The sequence below is a fragment of the Parasteatoda tepidariorum genome, chromosome 11 (assembly GCF_982258835.1).
Source record: "Parasteatoda tepidariorum strain Cologne lab strain chromosome 11, Ptep-v5.0, whole genome shotgun sequence".
Taxonomy (NCBI): Eukaryota; Metazoa; Arthropoda; class Arachnida; order Araneae; family Theridiidae; genus Parasteatoda; species Parasteatoda tepidariorum.
In genome coordinates, this window is record NC_141765.1 from 60281923 (window position 1) to 60305662 (window position 23740).

Sequence of the window (23740 nt, forward strand, 5' to 3'; positions counted from 1 at the left end):
TCACTATTTTAAATAAACTATAGAAGTGTAAACAGATTACCATGATTCTAGTTGGTAAATGGTACAGACATCAAACGGTTAAAATTAGAAAATAAATGCTAAAATAAATGACAGTTCAGAAAAACATTTTGGTAATTTTATCGTGATACTTTAGACTGGTTCTGGCACAGGGTGCTCAAAAATATTTGTTTCCATTCGTAATCTATTATCTGGCTTTCAAATCTCTGAAAGCTTTAAACCTAATTGATAAGTATGAGAAATCACATGACCTAAACTCCTCTTAATTTTTAAAATAATCCTCTAGGTATATCTTGAGAAATTTTAAGGAAATTTTAAAAACTGTGTCTGTGTCATTATGGTAAAGATGTATCCATATCTTGGTACCAAATGTAAATAAACAAAATTAATTTAATAACTATATTCCTAATTGTCAAAAAGCATGCATCAAATTATAATTTCTAGCTATTTTACGCCGTAGTTCATTCCTATTAATTATTTTGAAGTTTGACTCTGGTCGCCTTTGCAAATAGAAGTTAGCCTTTTTCAAGCTTTAGACTTAGGGTATTGTTGAACTAACTCACAAATAAAGAAATTGCCCTTCTGAATGTATTTATAAATAGTGCATAACATAGTATTTGCTCATTAAAAAATATCTAACGCAATCACTGGACTACTTTTTAATGATTCGAAGAAAATACTTGAAAATTGCTTTTACCATCTAACTATTGTTCTTCCTTAATCAAAACAGAATTTCAAGGCAACTTTATGATTCGGAGGAAGAATTAATTGTTTCCGTAGTAACATCCCGTTTGCTTTAAATTGGTGAAACAGGTGTGCATACTGCATTGTTTCATCAGATGCTGAGAAAGTTTAATCTTGTATTTGCAACTATTACCAACTATTCAAAGCATGAATCAACTCTCGGTTTATGAGATAATAGGATCTGGAAACTTTATATGCAACTAAGTATACGAAACTAAATTAACTTTTTCTATGAAGAAAAATACAAACATATAACCTTTTCATAAAATATTAGCTTTATTATAATTCTGCAGATAAAACGGATGCAGATAATTTTGCAGATAGAGCGAAATACTCAATAATTCAAATTAAAGGCCATTCAATCTCCTGACTAAACTTTTAGGACAATATTTTCCAGACTAAGGCCCTTATTTTTAGAAAATCCAATATTTAAGCCGAGTCTTTCCAAAAAAAAAAGCATTTTTAATTTGAATAGTGTGTCTAATTTCGTATCTTAAAATAGCGTCTGCGTATGTAAATTAGCATATTTAAGGCCTATTTCTAGAATCATTAACATTGCAAGTTAAAATTTTATTTCATATTTTTATAACTGTCGTTGAACAGTCAACCCGATTTTTGGGTTTACGACTACTAATGATCAACGCCGTAGCTTTGTAATTTTAAACCAAATCCAGAAGACAAGGGAACTCCTGGATCAAGCATAGAGAGAAATTTGCCTTCATGGAGGACTCTTTGACGGAACTAGCCGGCATTTGCATTACATGGAGAGGAAAACCATGAAAGCCTCCCACGCTTAGCTTGATGGCAAGGGAACTAAAACCCACGATCCGTCCACCACTGAGGATAAACAATGTGGTCGGTGCAAGTCGAATGCGGAATTCGTATCTACCAGCCATCCCTTGGACTCGAACCCGGTGCACCTCAATGGAAAGGGAACGCTCTATCCCCTGAGCCATCACGGTCCTGCATGTTTATATGTGAAAATCCAAACTTTTGGCCAAAAGTTATAAAGGTGTTCCATTGCTTTAAATTTTGCACAAGGTATCTTGAGAACAATGTTTGGCATATGGCTTATATGCGGGATGTTCCATAATTACCTGGCGTAATATTTACCTTTTGAATCCTTGTCAAAATTATACTCATTGGGAGTCTCAAGTTAGTTTTAAAGACATGAGAAAATGAAAAAAAAACTATCGTAATCTGACAAGTCACTATTAAAGGAAGTGAAACTTAAGACATGTTTGATTGCTGAAGAAAGCAGGTAATTATTCCAAGAACTTCCAAGTTTCATCAGACAATCAAACTGGTTTTAAAATTATCTATCCCACCATAGTCTCTCTAGTGACCTGTCAGATTGCGGTAGCGCTTTCATTTCTTAATCGCTTAGATATTAACACGCTGAATGCCACGCTAATTTTACATGGCTTGCCCGTCTGGCCAAAATTATTTTCTCAGTATGTATTGCATTAATTTCTTCAAATCATTTAGTAACGATAATAATATAAAAAAAAAATAAAAGCATTAAAAATTTACTTGAATTAAGTGTATCTAATAATCTTGGCTACGCCGGTCACCGGTGATCCCCATGGCATTCAACGTGTTATGCCAATTAATTCAATGTGCGTACGTTTCATAATTCAATGTGCATACTTTTTTCTGCTTTTATCTTCTAAGGATTCTAGAAATATATTTTAAGGGTGGTCATTAAGGAACACCCTGTATATCATATTATTCATTTTTATATTATTCTGACAATTTGAAATTTATGAAATTAAGTATTTTAAATTAAGTTTAATTTTTGGAAAGTATAATTTGGGTTCTTATTCGTCTTGTTTGTACTTTATTTAAAACAACTGCTCAAATTTATTCTCATGTTTGCATGCGTAATCATTTGATTAAAAGAAGTTTTTGTTTCAATTTGGGCTAAAGAATCGTACAACACAATAATAAATTATATAACAGAATTGTTTTTCGTTGTAACCATCGAAATGGAACTACGCAAAAAGTCACAAATTAAATAAATACTTTGATTGTGGAAGTATTTTAAAAAAAAGAAAATGCGAAAAACATAAAATTGGAAAGAAAATTATTCTAAACATTTAATTAATCTTTTTAACTTTACAGGAATATGCTGTATTCAATTAAGTGTACTTAAAATTAATGTTTAATAAACAAAATACATTTAACATAATTAACACATAACAATTTAACACAATCATCTTTAGCGTGTTTCATTATTTTTTGCTAAGGTATCCATTTAAATAAAACTTTTGATCTATCGATTTACTTCAAATAGTTTTGGTTTTGTTAAAAAAAACTTGTCATATACTTAAACAACATTTCGTTTGTGCAATAATAATGTATTGTTCTAAGATAAGGAAAACAATTGATGACTTAATTCAGAATGTTATAGAATGCATTTCCTGAAAAATAATGGAAGTATAGTATTTCTTTTTGATTACCGTTTGTTTATAGTTATTAATACATTCTCGTACGATAATCATTTGAGATAAGTTCATAAATTGTGTTTCTTTTGTTCGCGATCTGTGACATTTCATTTAATCCGACGAAATATGTAAAATTAATAATGAGAATTAAAATTATTTTGATTATAAATCAAACAAAGGAATAAGACAGCTAGAACTGGAATGAATCGAAAGCTCACCACAGGTGCGAGACTTAAACTCTACCAAGTAAGTTAATAAAAATCACTATACCTACATCCTCTATACCGCAATTTTTCAATTTTTTTCAGCTATACTGTTAAAAAAATTTGTGTATAGTTGTTACCTTTTTTGATGTTGTCACTTATGATGTTGACACTAACACTTATTACGATGAATGTAGTCATATTTTTTATTTACTTTATCACTGTCATAGTTTTAGTTATTTATTTATTAATTTCTGTTTTTTTATTAAGTGACAACACATATTTTCATGTGCATTAGAATCAATTTATAGTTTCATTCCACAAACATTTCGTAGTATTGCGCAATAGCACATTTTTAGTAAAAAAATTTATATTTTGTAAAATAGCATATTTTTAGTAATATATTCGCACTAATTCTTTCAAACAATTGTTATTTTGTCAATTTTATATAATTTTTTGCACACGATCACTACCGTTCCATATTTAAAAAGGCATTTAGTTTATTTCAACACCAAAAATGATGCCAACTATGCACTAATATTTTTAGATTGTATGGAACACCCTAAATAACCGAGCTTCTTGTGGTGGAACCTCGACTTTATTAATAAAGGTCATTAGCAGCTGTAAATAAACTTACCAAAAAAAACCATTAATTATTTTGAAATATGAAGACCGAAAATCTGAAAAACAAAATATTTTCATCGGTTTATCAGTAATATTCTCAAAATTATGACAAATGTCAGATAGTTTAAATAACAACATTCTATATGGTATCTGAATTAGTTTTTAACGTATACTTATGATTAAAATGAATAAAATAAGTCGAATTAAGAATTTTTTTTTTTTAAAAAACTGTTATAAATGTTGAAAAATGTTTATAGGTATCAGAGAAACCTAATTCTTTATTTTTGAATTTTGTTATTGTATTTTTAATTGGAAAGTTCGATAAGAAATGCTATTGGAAACTTCTATAATTGCATATTATTTTCTAAATTTATCCCATAGCTTGTTAATGAAAAAAATATTTTTTCTTTAATTTAGTTATTTCTTTTTCCATTATCATTTTACTTAGAAAAGATTTAGATAAATAACCAAAATATTAAATAAGATACGGAAAAAAGTCCTTACTATTGGAATCCCAGTGATCCTATCACGGAACCTTGGGGTTCCGCGGAACATACGAAATGCTGTTCTATACCGATGTATTATAAGGTTCCGACGTACCTTAAAAATTAAAAAAAAAATAATGACGACATAGATACTTCAATATATTTGTGACCACCATTACAAATTATATTTTTCAAGAAGTATTTAATATTTGAAAATTCCTCCGTAACAGACAGCTAAAAACTAAATCACTCTATATTAGAAAAAAAAATTTTTATTAGCATTATCGGTGATTTACTACCATTAAAAGAAATTCTCAAAACCCGTAAAAAAAGTCTGAAATAGATAGAATGATAAATGAAACTGAACTATGTACTGATATGTAGTGAAATATCGATTTTTTTTAAGTATCACGATGATTTTTAATATGAATTATCACGATATATCGTAAATACCATGATTTTCTAATTATCGACAACGGATACATCGCGATCACAATCAAAAACGATTAAAAAAACATGTCACCAGTGTTCAGTGTGTTAGCACATTTACTTTATTATACCTCGAATGCAATAATATCGCTATCATTATCGACAGTAATATATATCGAATGCAAAAATATCATGTGTATTAACGGTAATGATTGTCGATTATGATAATATCTCGAGTAGTGATAAATTTCATTTGGGTTATGAAAACATTGAGCTATATGAAAATACGATAAATTAATTAAATATCGTGATATATCATGAGATATCGGTATTTCCTGATTAGATTTAGCGGTATAAAATTCAGATGTTCACTAATAACTTTTTTTATTGCTTATTGAATAGCGAATCAAATTTGAATAGAATTTTTTTACAGGCAAAAATGCTCGACTGAAATAAATCTAAATAATATTTAAAAAATTATTATAAAAATTTTAAAAAAATTTTAAAAACTTTTAAAAAATATGTAAAAAGTATTTTTAAATGTTTGCTTGACAAAAATGCAAGCTATATCATGTTTTTTTTTTAACGAATAAGTAATTTTTTGAAACAGGGTTTTCTATCAGAGGCATAGCTAGGGTTTGCAGCTTCAGGGGACAAGCTCAGTTTATGCGCCCTATTTAAATGGGTGCAGATTCTGTTTAATTTTTAGGTAAATTGAATAAATATTTGAGGAAGTTATGGGCCCCACAATTAGGAAGTGGAACTGAGAATATTTCATAGAAAAAAGCATTTTACTCTAGAATTCATTTTTAATTATTTTTCATAAATTTGACACCCTTTAAGGCTGCCCCCGGGGACACATATCCTTTCTTGCCCCACGCTAGCTACGCCGTTGTTTTAAGGAGGCCTTCTAACGTTTATTGCATCACTGTGAAAAATCAAGAACAATTTGATGTCATATTGAGTTATTCATAATTCTAAAAGAATGAATCATAAAGTGAGCGTGAACAAATTCATTAACTATTCTGCGTTTTAACCTTCATTTTTATTTATTTATGCCATCGCAAGTCAAACTTTAGTTCGATAAACTGATATGTTATGAGAGTAGCACGTGTTTATTCATTGTTTTCTAAATTTCATGCCTTACAAAAGCATTTTAGAATTTAAATTGAAGTGAACTAAAAAGCAGAAATAAATTAATGCTAGGATTTCGAAAGATTTTGGAAACTAAAATAGCAAAATTATCAAATAGGTTTCTCAAACAATTAAACATATTTTTTTAAACATAAATATATTTTTATATAATAGAAACTATGCAAAAGCTTGTAAATAAAACTTCTTTCTTTTTTAGTGGACCCATTAAAAGCTCCAAACATTCCCTTTCGGGAACATGTCATTTTATTTAAGAAAAAAAAGTAAGAGACTGCTATTTAATTATTTAATTCTTAGATTTTAGATAGAAAAAACGATAAATTATTGCCCCCAATTACATATTAACAATCAAAGTAGTTTTCACATATTTCTATATGAAAAGTAACAAACTCATTTTGTTATGACATGTCGTTTCTAATGAAATTTTGACAAGCCAAGCTCTCCAGCCATTGGCCTTGCAAATTAAGTCAGAAAGTTGTTGTTGTTGTTGTAGTTAATTTACGTCGCACTAGAGTTGCAAGATGGGCTTGGCGACGGTCTGGGAAACACCCCTGAGGATGATCCGAAGACATGCCATCACAATTTTGATCCTCTGCAGAGGGGATGGCACCCCCGCTTCGGACGACCTGCACGCGAAGTTGAGCACTTTACGGTAGAACAGTTTAACGAGGACCAATACCGCACACCCTCGGTCCCTACTAAGTCAGAAAGTAGTGCCTTTCGTTTGACAAGAGAGCTCAGCTAGAGTGAAAGTGCGACTTAGCTCAAAAGCCCGGAATTGATGGCAGCACCACTCATTCGGAGGGCACTTCCACAATTGAGACACAGATCTGAATGGGAAGAAAATTGTACCTATTATACTCATCAAGCGACTGATCACAAGACTTTCGATTCCACTGATTTTCGAGAACAAATTTACGAGTAGTGTATCGCATGCACTCGGTGGGCCTTAGCTGTAACAAAAATCGAATACTTTTCTTGCCAACTTGTACGCTGTAAGTTTTTCCAAGTTTTGCCTCTCACTAACCTTTTACACATTAACTAACTTCGCTACAGCGAAAGTTTGGATATCTTTTTAACCTTCATGTCGAATTGTCTTTCGTCTCTTCATTTTTCCTATCTATCAATCAATTCAAAGCAAGTTTTTATATAGTTCGGCCTTTACAGTAGCTGTAATGGTGAGAATTTTCGCCGACCACGACTTGTGCCAAGGATTTGATTCCCCGAGCTGAAGACTGGGTGTCTGATATATTTCCACCTTTTGCGATAATATGTTTGTGAATTGGAAACTCTTCAGCTGCGGTAGTTCGGAATCGGTTATTTCGGAGCCGGTCCACGCATGACTGGGTGGTTTGGAAACGTGGTGCAGGGACCAGATGATGACTACTGCCATCTACCTTTCAGTTTAAATTTTGGTAATGTTGTATGCACATGCTCCAGTATTTTCTTCGGATCATCATTATGGATAAATCCCAGATCGCTAGGGAAGTTTTAGTGTGACGTAACCAACCAAACCAAACTTTACACCGGCAATATAGAACTGTAATTACATAGCATGAAGTTCGTAGCACGTCCAATCTAATCTAATCTGAACAAACGCTTTGTAACGTGCACTCACATTGAGGCCCCTATGACCAAAGAGCATCCCTGTCCTTCATACTCTCGTCCCGTAGTAGACTCATCGTGAAGACACGGCTCCCAGTAAAACACCGAAGTTAAGCATCACTGTCAGTTAGCGGGTGGGTGACCACTTTGATCAGATGAGTAGGGATCGAAGTTGAGCGGTATTGATCATCGTTTCACCGAACCCTTTCCACCATGTTCATTCAAACAGTGCTCGACTTCTCGCGCAGATTGTCGAGCTACCAAAGTGAGGGAGCCTTCCCTTCTGCAGAGGATCAAAAACCGTCATGGCATGTCATATTCTCAGGGATGTTGTTTCCCAGACCGACACCAATAGCTCATTGTTCAGCTCTAGTGCGGCGTAAATAAAGTACCTCCCTATTCTTTATATTACCTACCTACATAGCCATCATAGTACGTATCTATCTGCTCTCGGGTTCGAATCCAACTATAACCCTGGATATAGCTTTTGCTGCTTTTGTATTTGTGCTATCCGTTCCTCTATTTGTCATGGGTTTACAAGCGTTTATTTATTTATTGTAACAATTGCATGTACAGGCTTGTGTGGTCATTTTAGTTACAGCTTATAAACCTTTATCAATTTGAAGAACAGATAGAACAAGTTAGATATAGACATAACAAAAATGTTTCCGTTTTACGGTAGGATTCGAACCCACCACCTCCACTCTACAGAACGTCTGCGGAAAGGCAAAACCATTCTGCAAGGGAAGACATATGTAGCAATAATTTTTTTTTAATGGCGGCCACCATTGGCCACAGAAGGTGCCAGAACTGCTAACTGTCTTTTCGTTACCCAGTGGGCACCTGTGGCGAAGAGACGGCGGTGGAGCAGCGTAACCCACGTCACACTACCACAATCAGTTTATAGGGCGGGTCACTTTCACACAGTCACACACAAAGGAGAAGAGACATAGAACACAGATAGAGAGAAAGAAACATCCATGCCTTGCCCGGGATTCGAGCCCAGAACCTTTCTGATGCAAGGACAGTTTCGTGCCCCCTATACAGCCGGTCGGCATGTGAACATTTAGCTATTCGGTTAGAAATTACAAAATTCACTACTGAGAATCTCGATTACTTAGTTTTATTGGAAGGTAAATCCACAATCACTGCTCTCATCTCAGCTACCCATAAATCCTTTCATAGCATCCTCCTCTTACAAAAAAATATTATTTCAGCAAGTGCCCCGTGAAATCTTTAACGATTGCTTGGATACCTGCTCACGTCGGCATCCCTCCCGACGAATCCGTGGACAGACTGGCTGAACAAGCCACCAATGCACCTCAAGCCATTTCTTTTATCTCGCTCGAAGACTTTTCATATTCATCACATTGAGACTCAAACCACGAACTCAATAACTCCTGGATGAACTCGAAATACCACAAACAATTCTCCGTTTCTCACCCAGTTAGTAAAATTTCTCTCAACCAATCCCTAACCGAAAATACGATATTTTAATCTCGCGTCACCGAAAGAATCCAATTCTATTAAATTTAATTTGGAACAAGATCAGACTCATGGACTCCTCTTTGTGTGAGGACTGTCATCCTCCAGACTCTGTAAGCCACCTCCTCTTTAAGTGCCAAAAAAATCGATCCTTATAGACAAGCATTGCGGGCCTCAATCGGGATGTTCCCAATCTCCGCTCACAGTCTCCTCAAGCTATGACCAGCACCAAAACCTTTTTAAAAATTTAGTGTTCTATTTGGGTTTAACCAAATGGTTCTAGTCCTCAACCTACTAATCTTACATGCTCGTAAATACAACACATTTTAAATGTTACTGGTGTTTGCCTCCCTGATAGCCTAGGGAAAAGAGCCTTCCGTTAAGAGTTTTCCTCTGACGGGTGTGCGTCTCTCCAAAAGTGTTGGAACCACCAAATTTTTATTTTGAATTCTTCGATAACTACAAACTAAGCATAGAAAAAGTTATGTGTTCCCTTTTTTTTAATCTTTTTGTCGCCTCTTCATCATCATCAACTCAACCAATCCCTGAATTCAACTCAAAGCACGGAGGATAAAAGCGAGTAGCACAGATCCTTTACCTCACCATCACAAGTACTCTTTTTCTCAGAGGTAGCGGGTTCGAATCCCGCTGATACCCTTGATGTATCTTCGTGCTGTCCTTCTCTGTATTGTGCTATCTTTCGTTCTATTTGTCAAAGGTTTATAAGCCTAAATTGAGCACACAAGCCGCTTGCAAATGTGTGCAATTCCAATAAACTCTTTTTCTCACAGCATTTCTAACAACAAATGAATCATTCAGTTGAATAATCTAGATATGTCAATCAAGACAATCGAAGTAAATCAATGTTTTATTATATCTTTCGTTTATCCTCAATTATCTTAGTTTTCCCTCTACCTTAATACCACAAAACAGGAGAGTTTTGAAAGCACTTTATTTTCTTGATATTCATATCCATCTTAAATATTGGTTTATGTTGACCAAACAGTTCATACATCTGTCATTATTTTGACCAGAGTTCCAAAAAACAAAAAATTAAAGGTAAAAAGTCGCAATATATTGATCTTTGAGTTCTGTTTGGTAGGCTGCCGTGATTTTACGCTCTAACTTGAAAAAATAGGACCATTGTAGTAAAATAATTTTTAAAAAATTGTTTTAATGTATTTTTCTGGATTCGGTTTCAGATTTATTTTAATGTATTTTCTGCATTGTTTATTTTAATGCATTTTTCTGCATTCGGTTTTCTGGATTAAAACAAATTCTGGAGTAAAGTATATTGTCATATTATTATTTTTTGGATGTGCAATTACTGTGTATTAGAAATAGATTTTTAATTGGATTATCAAAGCTTGGAGTACAATTGAAAATCAATTGAAATAGAATAAACTTCTTATTGTGTATGTTTTGTTGCTTTGTATTGTATTTGATTCTTTATTGCTTTTAATTCTTTATTTAGACATTAAAACATCATGTGAAAATAAATTTAAATGACATTCCACACCTTTCATTCTGAATTTCGTCACGAATGACAAGAATGAAAAATTCCAGCTTAATTATTTAAAAAAGTTTTAATACAAATTTAATGCGATTTTCTTATTCCGATTAATAATAAGTCTTGTGATGTGTGGATTAAGTTTTTAAGATGAAAACTTCAGTTTCTCAAACATTTTGAAATCTTTACATTGAAAAATTATAATGAATCTCAAAAAAGGAAATTTTTCAATTATTAAAGCCCCACATTCTGCAGCGACTTTCTTAGAATTCAGGAAATCATAAACAAAGGTTACGCTTAATGTTATCCTGTTCAATCGCAAGATTCTTAGTGTTAAAAAGTTTGATATTTTTAAACGTGTGGCTATGCAGGCGTATTTTGGAGCGATTACGTTATGCACATTACAAGACTTTATAATTCGTTGTTATACACATTACAAGACTTTATTTCTCTTCGGTGAATGCGAAAATAAAACAAATTGATAGTTCATTGTATTAATGCGCCATCGTATTTGTTATTCCAATGACTTAGCATTAACCATGAAACTAAAGATAAACGTTGTAGAATTTAGTTAAAAGTGAATTATGTCGAATATTTCGTAAATATACATGGAGACATGAGTCCCATGAAATGGATTGTCCCCGATTTTAAAATTGTTAAATTTTAAGTAATGAAAAAGTATTATTTATTATTGCTAAGCCTAAAAATATTTTATTGCTCTTCAATTATACGAATGTCTTTGGAAAGTTACTTCTGATATTTGAATAGATGATTATAAATCTAAGTTGTTTAACCATTAATAATTAAGCAGTAGAAAACAATAAAAAATAAAAACAATTTTTGCATGATTTAACTTCTAGGAAGTCAATTTTTATAATAATGTGAAAAAATTATTTTTGATTCCTGGAATTATTGCCAAAGATATAACGACAAGCGCAAATATTAAAAATAATTTGTTTGATCCAAACTTTCGACGGCTGTCTGTCGTAAACCAATTTTCTAAATAACTATTCGCCACTTTCCTAGTATCAAGAATATGAATCCATAAAATAAATTTTTTGTTTGTTTAGAAAAAACTTGACTTTTGAACCATTAAGACTACCTTGTAATACAGGAAAAAGCGATCAGCATATTGAAAGTTATACATATAGTTTTTTTAATTAATAACCAGCTCTGTTTTGATAAATTTTTATGAGGTATTATTACTTTTAAAATTGATCAGTGGAACTATTTTTAAGTAAATACAGTTGTAATTACTTAAGAGATATTGATTGATTTAAAAAAAATACATTATTGAAATTTTGAACTCTATTAAAAGAATGGTCGGTTTGTCTTGCTCAAACAAATAATTTAGAAAAACTTTTTTTTTACTTGGGAAACTGTTGCTTTTGTATTTAAATTGTTGTTTAAATTGTTACAAATATTACTTACGTAATTTTAAAGATGTAAGAAATTTTTGCATATAAATATAGTGATATTTGTAAGAAATTTGTTATTAAGACATTTGCAGGATGTTATATGCTGAAGCTGCGCATTATTTTTCTTTTTAAAAATCATGTTTGATTTATAATGTTTATAATAAGTGATCGAAATATCAAAGCTTTTTTTATGATAAAAACAACAAATTAAATAAAAATAATGAAGAAAAATTTGTAAAGACAAACTAGTTATCAATTAGATTGTTATCCTTTTTTAACTTATTAATTGTCAAGCTAACTAAGCAAATATGAGCAGAAACTTAACAAGTAAACGCTATGTCCTCATTGAGAAACACAGTGTCTAAAACGTTTGAAAGCGGTTAAAAATACGTGTGTAAAAAAATCTCAAAAAATGCATTCACTAGTATCAAACTCAGCCTCTCAACATTTGGATAAAAAATCTTTAAAATTTGGACTTAAAAATCTTAAATTAAGAAAAAAAAACACTTTTAATAACAAATTTGAATATTACAGAAAAATATTTATCAATTTATCTTACAGGTATTTATATTTTAGTTCATAAATGACGCTGTAAGCCCCTGGAGTGATTTAACTGGAGCTAAGACAGAGTTTGGTAGCCAAGGTCGAGTTTGATGTTTGTTTAATTTTTAGATTTGACGTGTATTTCTTAAGTTTCCATTTTAAACAATTTTTACCCAATTTTCATTTTGAAATTACTGCTTTATCTCTTATCCAAATACAAAGACCCGCAAATAAAATTGAGATACTTTTTCTGGAAAATCCAAATCTGCAATAAAAAGGGGGAATTTCCCTTTAAGATTTTGAATTTTCCCTAGCCTAAGCCCCAGGAGTTGACGAACCAATTTTAGTCTTATTAAATGCATCTTTTAAAAATACTTCAGCTTTGTATTTTGGATTTTTGATGCTATGCGCATTTCTCGAGATATTTGTCAATTTCCATACTTTTCTGACATTCTGTATAGAAAAACAGAGCAACTGCTTTGTTTCTTTCAACAACGAAAATTCAAGATTAGACAATTCATTTTTTCTTTTAAAAAATGCATATTAATTGATATTGATTTTTCATGCAAATAAACATTAATGTTTTATAATTTATTTTTCGTTGCCTTCTAGACTCGCCGTTCAGACAGTGAACCAGTTGGTATGGAATACAATGAACTTCAATTACATAACATAAGAATGGATTCCAAGATGCCTGCAAGTGAAGATAGTGGAATAGATATTTATAAAACTGTGCCAAAAACAAATTTACAAATTAATGGTCTTGACAAAAATTTGAAGTCGTCATCTGCACCTTCATCTCCCGGAAAGCTATGTGAGTAATACTTAATACTCCTTCCAAAAAAGAATTATGTACGTGTGCATTGAAATTTATACAACTTCAAAATCCTAAATAGCAACTCCACGTTTTTATTACAAATTTGGATTCTCTATGGAAAATTCATTGATTAGATTTTTAAATTTCGAATTTTGGCTTAAACTTTTTTCCCAAACTTTTTACCCCCATTTTAATTACTTTTTCTATGAATAAAATAAGGTAAAGCACTTTGCAATAAATTTGTCTTCCTAGAACTTGGTAACAGGGTTTAGAGTTTGGTTTCCTTGGACAGGTATTTTTAAAATATCCCATCCTCCCATTTTTATTTTTTTGATTTGAACTATCTAAAAATACCTTTTTCTCACCTCTTGGTGATAGGGCGTGTCTCGGGGATCTAAATTAGAAAAGTGATCGAGTCTTGTGTCATTAGATATGTTTTTCAAATCATCTATTTTTATTTTTGAGATATGTTTCCCGTCATCTTTATTTTGCAATTACAACCTAACCTATGAATCAAAACTCAGCAACCTGAGTATCAAACAAGATTACTGGAAAATCCAAATCTACAATAAAAAATAAGGCTTTCCATTTAAGCTTCAGTTACGCACCTTACTCCATCAAAGAATATATGAGTATATAGGAGAAGAAAGTGGTTTGTTCTCACTTTTTGCACTATTTATAAATAGTTATTTCTTTGGTATTGTTTAAGATATTTCTTTAATACATTTATATCATCCATGTTGATTAAATCTGCCAACATATTTTGAGGTAAAAAAAAATAAAATGGTGGTTGACAGGAGACAGCGTACGCAACCATACACGTAGAGTTGTCCAACAACTGGTTCTCGGGTGACGTAATTCCTGACTGTCAACCCCCAGAGGGGGAGATAAAAGAGTCATTAAATTTATTTTTTTTTTAGAATATATTTAAACTTTTAAATTTCTGATCCAATGTGAAATTTGAGTTTGAATGCATTTTGGGCACCCGTTATATTAACACTAGAAAGACTGAATATTGCAGTTTACTTGGAAAGTAAACTGCAATATTCTTGGAAAGTTGTTTAACGGTAGATCAGTTCGACATCTAAATTCTTAAAATAAAATCATCGAAATCAAAAACCTAAAATAAAACATCGATCATCAAAATTCTATGGTATTTTATTCGATTCGGTTAACGAAAATATTTAAATAAATGGAACGCTGACTTTTCAATAATACTTATATGTTAGGTTTTTAGGTAATTTAGTTTCCTTTTCTCTGTAATTAATAATTACATACATGTTGAATTACTATTGTGTTTCTTTAATGAAACTGGGATAGCTAATACCTACTAAAGTGTGCCTCATAATCAAACTTACATGGGGATATGGGATGCATACCGGAATACCTGAGGAATCAATCTAGCTCTTCCCGTCATTCTAGGTGTAGAATTTTATCGATACACTCCTTCGAACTAAAAAAAACACTTAAATTAAGATCAAATTATGAAAACTCAGAAATACTTAATACTTTCAGTAAGTTGTATTTTGAATTACAAAGCACACAAAAAAGATACCACCCTAGCTCTAACCGTCTTTCTAGTGTTAAGGATGATAATTATAGAACTCCTTCAATATTTTAAATATTTTTTAGATCATAAACTGAACGAAAGAAACAACTTACTTGGTATACCTCCATCTGGTCCATTTTTAACGCTTACACCTAAACCTCTCCGAAGAACTTATTCAGCTAGGCTTGACAATGATTTTTCACATGGATCATCAAGTCCAAGAATCCGAAGAATCATTCGACCAACCTCCCTTTGTGTGGGGAATGAATTCTATGGAGATAGCGTTTCAGTCATAAATGTTCCAGCAGGGCAATCAAATCCTTACAGAGAAATATCTGAAGAAAAGTAAATATTTCAGTTTATAAGTTTCATTGTCATAGTCCAGAGGTGGCCAACCTGCGGCTCGCGAGACACATGCGGCTCTTTGATGGATTATTTGTGGCTCTCGATAAATGTACCCGAGTTCCCTTTCAATTTTTGCGATATTATATTTTAAAAAGTTATTATCACTCCGTATGTATTTCAAAATGTCTTTTAAATTACTGAGAAAAAATATGAAAGACTAAGTGCAGCGTTGTTCAATTCAAGGTGAGGTTTCCATTTCCAATATAATTATGACACAAAGAGCATCTGGGGAATTAGAATTAATAGAGATGCAAGAAGATCAATATTTACAATTAAAATATAAGTGGACGTCGATTACTGAATTTCGGAAATTTGAACCAGAATCGAAGTATCCTGAATTAAAAAAGGCTGATTATAGAATTATTTCAATATTCGGAACAACTTACTTATGTGAATCATTTTATTCCACTTTAAAGTTCGTGAAATCCAAAAACCGATTAGTATTAACTAAAAATCATCTGGAAGAATTACTGAGAAGTGCTGTCACCAATTATTCACCAAATTTCAAGGAAATATCAAGTAAAATAAATATGTTTAATTTTTAATATTTAAATTCAATACACATATTTTGCATTTCTGCTTATATGTTCTCAGTAAATATAATTTATGCAAAAAAAAAATTAAGACCTTTTTTGCATACCTTTTAAATACGTATTTAATTGCGGCTCGCGGAAATTTTTAAATTTTTGAAAATGGCTCGACTATCAAGGAGCTTGGCCACCCCTGTTATAGTCATTTAATTTGTTTATTTGAAGGAGAATTTCACCCATAACGAGAAAAATACTTTTTTTTTCAGGTTCTAATATATTTAAAAATTTGACTTTGTTTCAGCTTTGCTCACGCTTTTGTAACTGCGCTCAAACAGATCAAACATTTTACATGAATAATAAATGCATCATAGATTAATATAAAATTAGGATGACTGCTTAAAATATCAACTATTAATTTCGATAGTACGGTTAAGCAGTTCGAAACATTTTACATTATTTACACATAATACTTACATATTTATATAATTGGGATGACTTTTTTTCAATTTTAGTTTCATCAAGTTTTTTCAAGTTTAGTGACATCAAGTTTCGCTCAAACATATTCAACATTTTACATTACAAATATGCACATATACCAACTTTAACAAAAATACCTGATGATCGATGATCTAAGAAAAAACCGAAGGAGTAATCAAGTATGGTTTGCTGAGTTCTATTCAGTGAACTAGTTCTTTTATTCTCACAAAGTTTCCAAATGAACTACAAAGTTGGCAACAGATGGTGCTACTAACTAAAAAGTTATGAAAGACTATTTTCTGCTGTAAGTCAGACCAGTTCAGCTGAAATATTTGCGCGGACGTCTGTTCATTCTATATTCAAACTGCGCATAGTGGTTTCAGCAAGTATAAGTCATTTGAAAAACTTTGGCTCTGCTAACTGAGAAAACTATAGCTTTCTCAGTTAGCAGTGCCACCACTTCTCCAACTTTATAACTAATTTTGAAACTTGGTGAGAATAAAATCTGATAACCTAAGCAGAACTCAGCAAACTGTGCAAGCTATATCTTTCCATTTTTCTTTAGTTGATTATTCAAGTAACCGGTCACATTCCGGGCATTTATTTTGGATGTTTTAATAAAAGGATCTAAAACAGATGCTATCTTTGTTTAAAATTTTTAGAATTTTATCCTTTTATAAAAGGAACTAAATAACAAAATCTACTATACCCATTTTCAAGATTACAACAATTTTTTAAACCAGCATCTTATGTATGCTGTGAATTATTGCTTTGAATACCCAACATTCATCAGTATCATTTTGATTTTATGAAAATTTTGATTGAAAAAAGTTTTTTTGATAGAATAAATTATCCTTTATCAGGCTTACTTTATCTCTATTTACAGATAATTTTTTTCTCGGAAATACTGATAAACAGAGCAGAAATGTTACATTTCCGTTACGCAAATACTTTCTCGAGGTCGACCAAAGCTTTAGTGTCCCTTTATAAAATTAGACAGTTTTTCAAAACCCTTTTTTTTTTCTATCTCTTAAAAAATAAAACAATTTCCCCTTGATGTGGGGAAACTTGAAATCTAAGTATATTATAGATGCGAGTGAAAAAAAATTAAATTAACCACTCAAATGTAATAGGTGTCTGCCTATTAGAATCCTCAAAAGTTAGCTTAAGTACAAGTACTCCCTCATAGTACATGCATATTTCTTTTTTCATCTTTTACAGCTTAGCAAACTAAGATATTCCAGTTTATGGTTCCTATTTTGTTACCTTGAAATTTTTTCTTAATGTTTTATAATAAAATTTTTTAGTTTATTTAAAGAAATTGTTACGTTTAAAGTTTTTTTGGTTGAGTCAGTATACTTTTGTAGAGTCTCAATATAGTCATTTCAATATAGTCATAATTAAATGACATGGTTTCATATTTCCATAACATTTACAAAAAAAAATTGTTTTCTTGGAGGTTTACTCTTTGACCCAAAATTGTTATTAGGCATACTTTTCATTACTTTATATTAATTTAGGTCAAAATAATTGACAAATTTATTTTGCATTTTAATAATTTATGGTTATGAACATGAAACATCGATGTCTTTTTCTGCGCTAAAGGTAAAACTTTCCAAAAACGGCACATTTTCAAATAATTTTTCATTCACTTATTTGCATCTATTTGCATCTAAGAGAATCAGAAACTCGAAATTGAAATTTCTTTCAGTTACGAAATCAATTATTGATAAATTTTTGAATATATATATAAAAGAAAGTTTTCTAAATTATTGTATTTTTATATTTCTGAACAAACATAATTCCGATAATCTAACGGATTTTTGTATCGACTATTAGACTGTTTTTTATAACTAAAAAATACCAAAATTTACTTTTGCTCCTAATTAGAGCATCAGAAAGAAAATATAATAGTGACACCGTTGTCCCATATGTGTAAAAGGACATTCTCAAATAAATTTTTTTTTATCTCTAAAATAACTTATTTTAAACTTAAACTTTATTTTCCGACCTTTTGTATTAACGATTCCTGTTTCAATTTCAAATTGTAGATAATTCAGTTTTTTACGATATATTATTGAATTCTTTTGAATTTCTTTCTTGTTTTAAATCTCATCGTTTTTTTTAAGTTAGATCGGTTTTTGTTTTTATTTCCTTTTAATTTCATCCTTTTTGAGATTTTATTGAATAAAGAAACACTTCTTTGAAGTATTGTAATTTTTTTTTCTTTATCACAGGTTTAAGAAATTTTCTATTTATTTTAAATTTCTGTTTTCAATTGTAATGATAGACTACTTTTATGCGTGCTCCTAAGTTTTAACATAAGCCTATAGTTTAGAAAAAAATTTAGAAAAATAAAATAAGTCATTAAAATATATGTTTATAACATCTTAAAATATGAAACATATACACTTTTCTGAGCAAAAATAATAAAGCGTTGCTGGTTTTTAGAAATTTTACTCCTTTCATTCAAATATTATTTTCCTAATTTTGTTAATTTGAATCATTTTAAATAAAATGTTTGAATAGTTCCCGAAAAATAATTTAAAAAATACTTGTTCAAAAATGAAATTAGAAACATTTTTAAATATATTTTCCTGGAACCATTCAATTAATTTATTTCAACTTAAGTTTTTTTAAACATAAATTAATGTTTGCATATAAAAAATCTGCGTTTAATAACTGTAAAAAAAAAAATTTAGGATTAAACAAGATAAGAATTAATTATTAAAAAATATTTTTGCATAAAAATGCCTTAATGTTAAAAAGTTCTTAATTCTTTAAAAAAATTTTAAATTTTAATAAAATTATAACGAATAATTATAACAAAAACTTAAAAAGTAAGTATAGTGTTATGGGACTAGAACAATCAACCATTCTACTGTCATGCCACATTTTCTAGAATGGTGTTACTTTCCTCCTGGACTACTTTCCTGTTGGAGTTAAAATTCCGAATATATACATTAAATCAAAAGTCTTTATTCAGAGAAAGTGCAGTTTTTTCTCTGATTTCTCAATAAAATTTAAACTTAGTGCTAGATAGATTGATAGATAGATAAATAGATTAGTTTTATTAATAATTTATAAAGTATATTTTCAGCCGATCCTTATCAGTGGTAATGAGTGGAATCTACGCTGTTTTCTTATTAATGTTTGGAGCTATAATCTACATGAATGATCAACACAGAGCACAGAAATTTTTTTCAGAGGTAATTTTTTTTTTAAAAAATTCATGGATCTAAACTGCACTGCATTTCAAACTTTATCTAAATATATTTTCTATTTAAATATATTATTTTTAATTCATTTACTAACGTTCATGCGTACAATTCATTTTGAAGCAACGCGATGGAGTCAACTCTCAAGCAATGATAACAAAATATGCTTTCTGTAACCTAGGTTCGAATCCCAGCGATGGCTTTTAAATTAGAATCTCACTAACCAAAGTGCTAACAAAAGATATTCCCTGGTGTAAATGAATTGTGGGTCTAACCGTGAGGGAAAGTTGTGGTTTTCTTCCCCATGTAACGCTGATGTGGGCTATTTTCACCCCAAAAATCCTCCATGAAGACAAATTTATCTGAATACTTGATACAGGAGCCGAGAGTTCCCTTGTCTTCTGTCTTGGGCTAAAAATTATAAGGCTACGAAGTTAAACATGGCTACAGCCGCAAACCTGCTAGTTTGCTGTTCAAAACCAGTTATAAAATTAGTTATGCGGTTCTAAACAAAAAAAAATATTTGCTTGTCCAACTTGTGAATAACATTTTCATTTTTTTAAATCAATCTGAGTTAATCTCTTGGAATCTCCCGACCGACTGGAAATGAAAATAGTTTTTCCAAAAGTCTATTTTTCAAGCCTGTGGTCACGATTTCTCAAGCTCTGATCTTATTGAAATTCATCTGGATAGAATAGTTTTGGAATTTATTTCTTTTCATCCAAGCACGAAGGTAATATATGCTCTACTAAATATCGCACTCGCAGTTAACTCAGCCAATATTTAAATAATTCTTTCAATACCTACCTAAAAGATGTGTGTATTTATTTTTGCATACAGATTGGGATGCATATCATTCTGAGATGTAAAATAATATGCATGGAAATAATTTATTTTAAACAATTACTTTACAATTTTATTTTAAAAAGAAACAACGTTTTTTCATCGAAAGCGAACTTCAATCATTTTTTAAAACTTTGGAGAACAGTTGTAAAAATTTATGAAGAGTTAATTATTAAATTATAACTAATTTCGTTACCAAGAAAGATTGATTTCTGGAATGGCATCTAGGGCACGTGACCCAACCTTAAAGAGATTCCCGATATACAATTAACTGTTATTTCAAAATTTATTGAATAAAGTATAAAGTCAAAATTCCACTTAATTTTTTTAATTAAATTCCTCAGCATATTTTGTACTTATACTGTACTCAGAGCTTGAAAATATCAGTCCTCCTCAGTAAATCAACCCCGTTTTCAAATCAAGAACGAGCTTTCTTTTTAATTGAACATCAATTTTCCATAAAACTATTATTTTTTTTTAGAAAATTAAATCAAAATTCCAAATCCATCTTAAATGGATGAATAATGGATTTTCAAATAATGGATTCCAAATTAAAAGGAATAATGGAATCCAAATTAAAAGGAATAATGGAATCCAAATTAAAAGGAATAATGGAATCCAAATTTAAGATCTCCATTATCATATTTTGGAAAATAATCCAACATTTTTCGAAAGAGAATTTAACTTTTTAAAAAGAATCTCGGATTCTTAAAAATACATGAAATAAATAGTCCCTTTTTATAAGTATTTGCCCAGAGTATCTCAATTTGAAAATTAATCCTTTAGTTCAAATTGTACTCAAACTCTTACAATAATTCAATATATGAAGGATTTGAAGCAATATAATAAGCCACATTTTCAAAATAGTTAGAGGGCGTTTATTTTTAAAGCTTGCTTAATGAGAGACATTTTCACATAGTCAGTAAGATGTTTTAGAAACTTGTGAAAAACCTCACCGGAACCAAAACAAAAAAAATAGTGTGGCCTGAAAATGCCCCCTTTCAAAAATGTGCAGCTTCTCACTATATTACCCCAAACCCATCCTTTAGAAAATAACTAAATTTCAATGAAACTTTTTTGTTGCTTTTAGGTTTTCAGTTCTGTCATTTCCTTAATGGGATTGCTATGGTTGATTATATTCCATGTTGATCTATGCCGTTATAAGAATACAGTATTGAAACAGTTAAAGGAAAGAGAAGATGCGATGCAAGAAGCGAGCGAAAAATTTAGCGTTGCAACTGAATATATCATCAATTCTGGTTTTAACATTCCATTGAAGGAAAATGCGACGGAAGGGAAAAAGTTGGAACCGCCGCCCTATAGGTTTCTTCTAGGGCGACACAGTGGAAGTTTTTATCTGAAAATTGGATCTGCGTGTAAGTATCCTCTTAAAAACATTTTGAACTTAATGCTGGTTAAAACAGGGTAACTTTCCTGTTCAAATTCATGGCAATAGTTGACAAACTTCTCCAATTATTTGAACCTAATTTGACTTACATTCTCTATTGCTTATTTTGAGTCATTTATAGTAAGTAAAATAATTTGATTTATTGAAGGAGTATATCTTTGTTTTAGGTTTTTGCTTTGGATACCTAATATATCAGGGACTTCAGCTAGGACAGCATATATTGAATTTTCTAGATGATGAGATGAAGCTTCTGAATTGCTCTCGTCATTCATCTGTTGTTTTGCATGTCATTGCCCCAATCTTTGCTTTCTATCAACTTTTCATCACTTTCAAATATTCGAATGTAAGTAATTTAACCCTTTTTTTTTAAATCCACTTGTTTTTATTTGTTCTAAGGCTTTTTTCTTACAACAAGATTTAGTTAGGGGACGAATTTTGACACGCTTAATATTACATAAATAAAAATTCGCATGCACAAGACTTTGTTTAACTGAAATTGGACATCAAAGATGTATCATTTAAAGAGTACTCATACACAATCCATAACGAGCCTATCTACATTCGCATGGCTGCAGCCATATTTACTGCGATGTAGTAAAGTGGCTATAGTGCCACCTAGTCGAAAACTGGAGTTTGCGTTTCTATCTCGAAAAATACGAAGTTCTAGAACCTCATCTATGCAGCATGAATATACGTAAGGAGAGGAAGGTAATGCTAAGAAACGAACGCTTCCAGTTCGCTTTTATTTGTTAAAATTTTTCTACACGTGACGAAATGATCTTAGGCTGGGAAAAAAACAGCTAGACAATATACCTTTATTTTCGATATACAAAGCTTAAGAAAAATTTAAAAATCGAAAATAAAGGTATCTTATCGTGGATAACTAGTTTGTTTTCTTCGTTTCGTCACAATTAAGTTGTGGGAAATTCCGAACACACAAATGCAAGATTTATGTGTTCTTTTTTTTTTACACCTTTTTCCACAAGGTTACCATTCTCATTGAGTTGATGATGCTATACAACTTTGCAATACTAATAAGTGGAATTCCTAGCCGGAAATAGATAATGTAAAATTAATTCTAAATTCCATAATCAATTCAAGCTTATCATGAAATTTTAACTATTTGTCAAATTGTACAGGAATGGTCGCTCAGGTTTTTGTTCTGCACTTGTTGTCATCCAACACTAACCTATAAGTATTAATGATTACAATTGTAGCTATGATTACAAATACAAACCAATGATTATTAGCAATCCTAATCATTCGAGAATACTTAATATCAAAGTTACTTGTAATAATGATTTTTGTGTGATTAAAATTTGATTTTCATCGTAAATAAATCATATGGTTACGAGTAATATATTATTATGTAATCATTGTCTGCAACTGTTAATCAAATATGTAATCTTCGCTCATATCTGATTCTTTATAGTTCTTGAAAAATGTTCTTGAAAAATTGGTTTTCGTAAAAAAATTATCTTGGTGGCATTATTTCACTCAGTCACGATATCTGTTTTCAAATGCCCGTTAAAAGGTGGCCAATTCCCAGTTTTAATACTGGAATACTGGAGGCTATTCAAAGCTCTTACAAATTTTCTCTGTTTCATAAAGTAAAAGAGCTTTTCTTTTCCATGCTCTTCATTCACGAATTGTGATTATTAATAGGATTAAAAGACATGCTGGTTTGAATCCTGGCAACAGCTAAACACAGCAGGCGCAGTGCTAATAAAAAATGTCCCTAGTGGTAGAAATCATGGTTTATTTTATTTCTGTCGGGTTAACCATTGAAGGTTTTCTGATTTTTATTCAAGTAACGCAAGCTAAATGAAA

General features: G+C 30.9%; 1 protein-coding gene across 3 annotated transcripts in view; it reads left to right on the top strand.

Annotated features, from left to right (window-relative positions):
- LOC107446650 (proton channel OtopLc) overlaps window positions 1–23740 on the top strand; it is a 36096-nt gene that overhangs the window by 5703 nt on the left and 6653 nt on the right. The window contains exons 1-6 of one of the 3 annotated variants that reach the window (XM_043043960.3): window positions 3286–3455; window positions 13276–13477; window positions 15113–15374; window positions 19542–19650; window positions 21593–21878; window positions 22078–22253. In XM_043043960.3, the coding sequence (XP_042899894.2) occupies window positions 3411–3455; window positions 13276–13477; window positions 15113–15374; window positions 19542–19650; window positions 21593–21878; window positions 22078–22253 (1080 nt within the window). In that variant the 5' untranslated portion in view covers window positions 3286–3410. Of the gene's footprint in view, window positions 1–3285; window positions 3456–9928; window positions 10048–13275; window positions 13478–15112; window positions 15375–19541; window positions 19651–21592; window positions 21879–22077; window positions 22254–23740 lie in introns of those variants that run through there. The other 2 variants (XM_043043961.3, XM_043043959.3) reach the window with 2 other exon arrangements.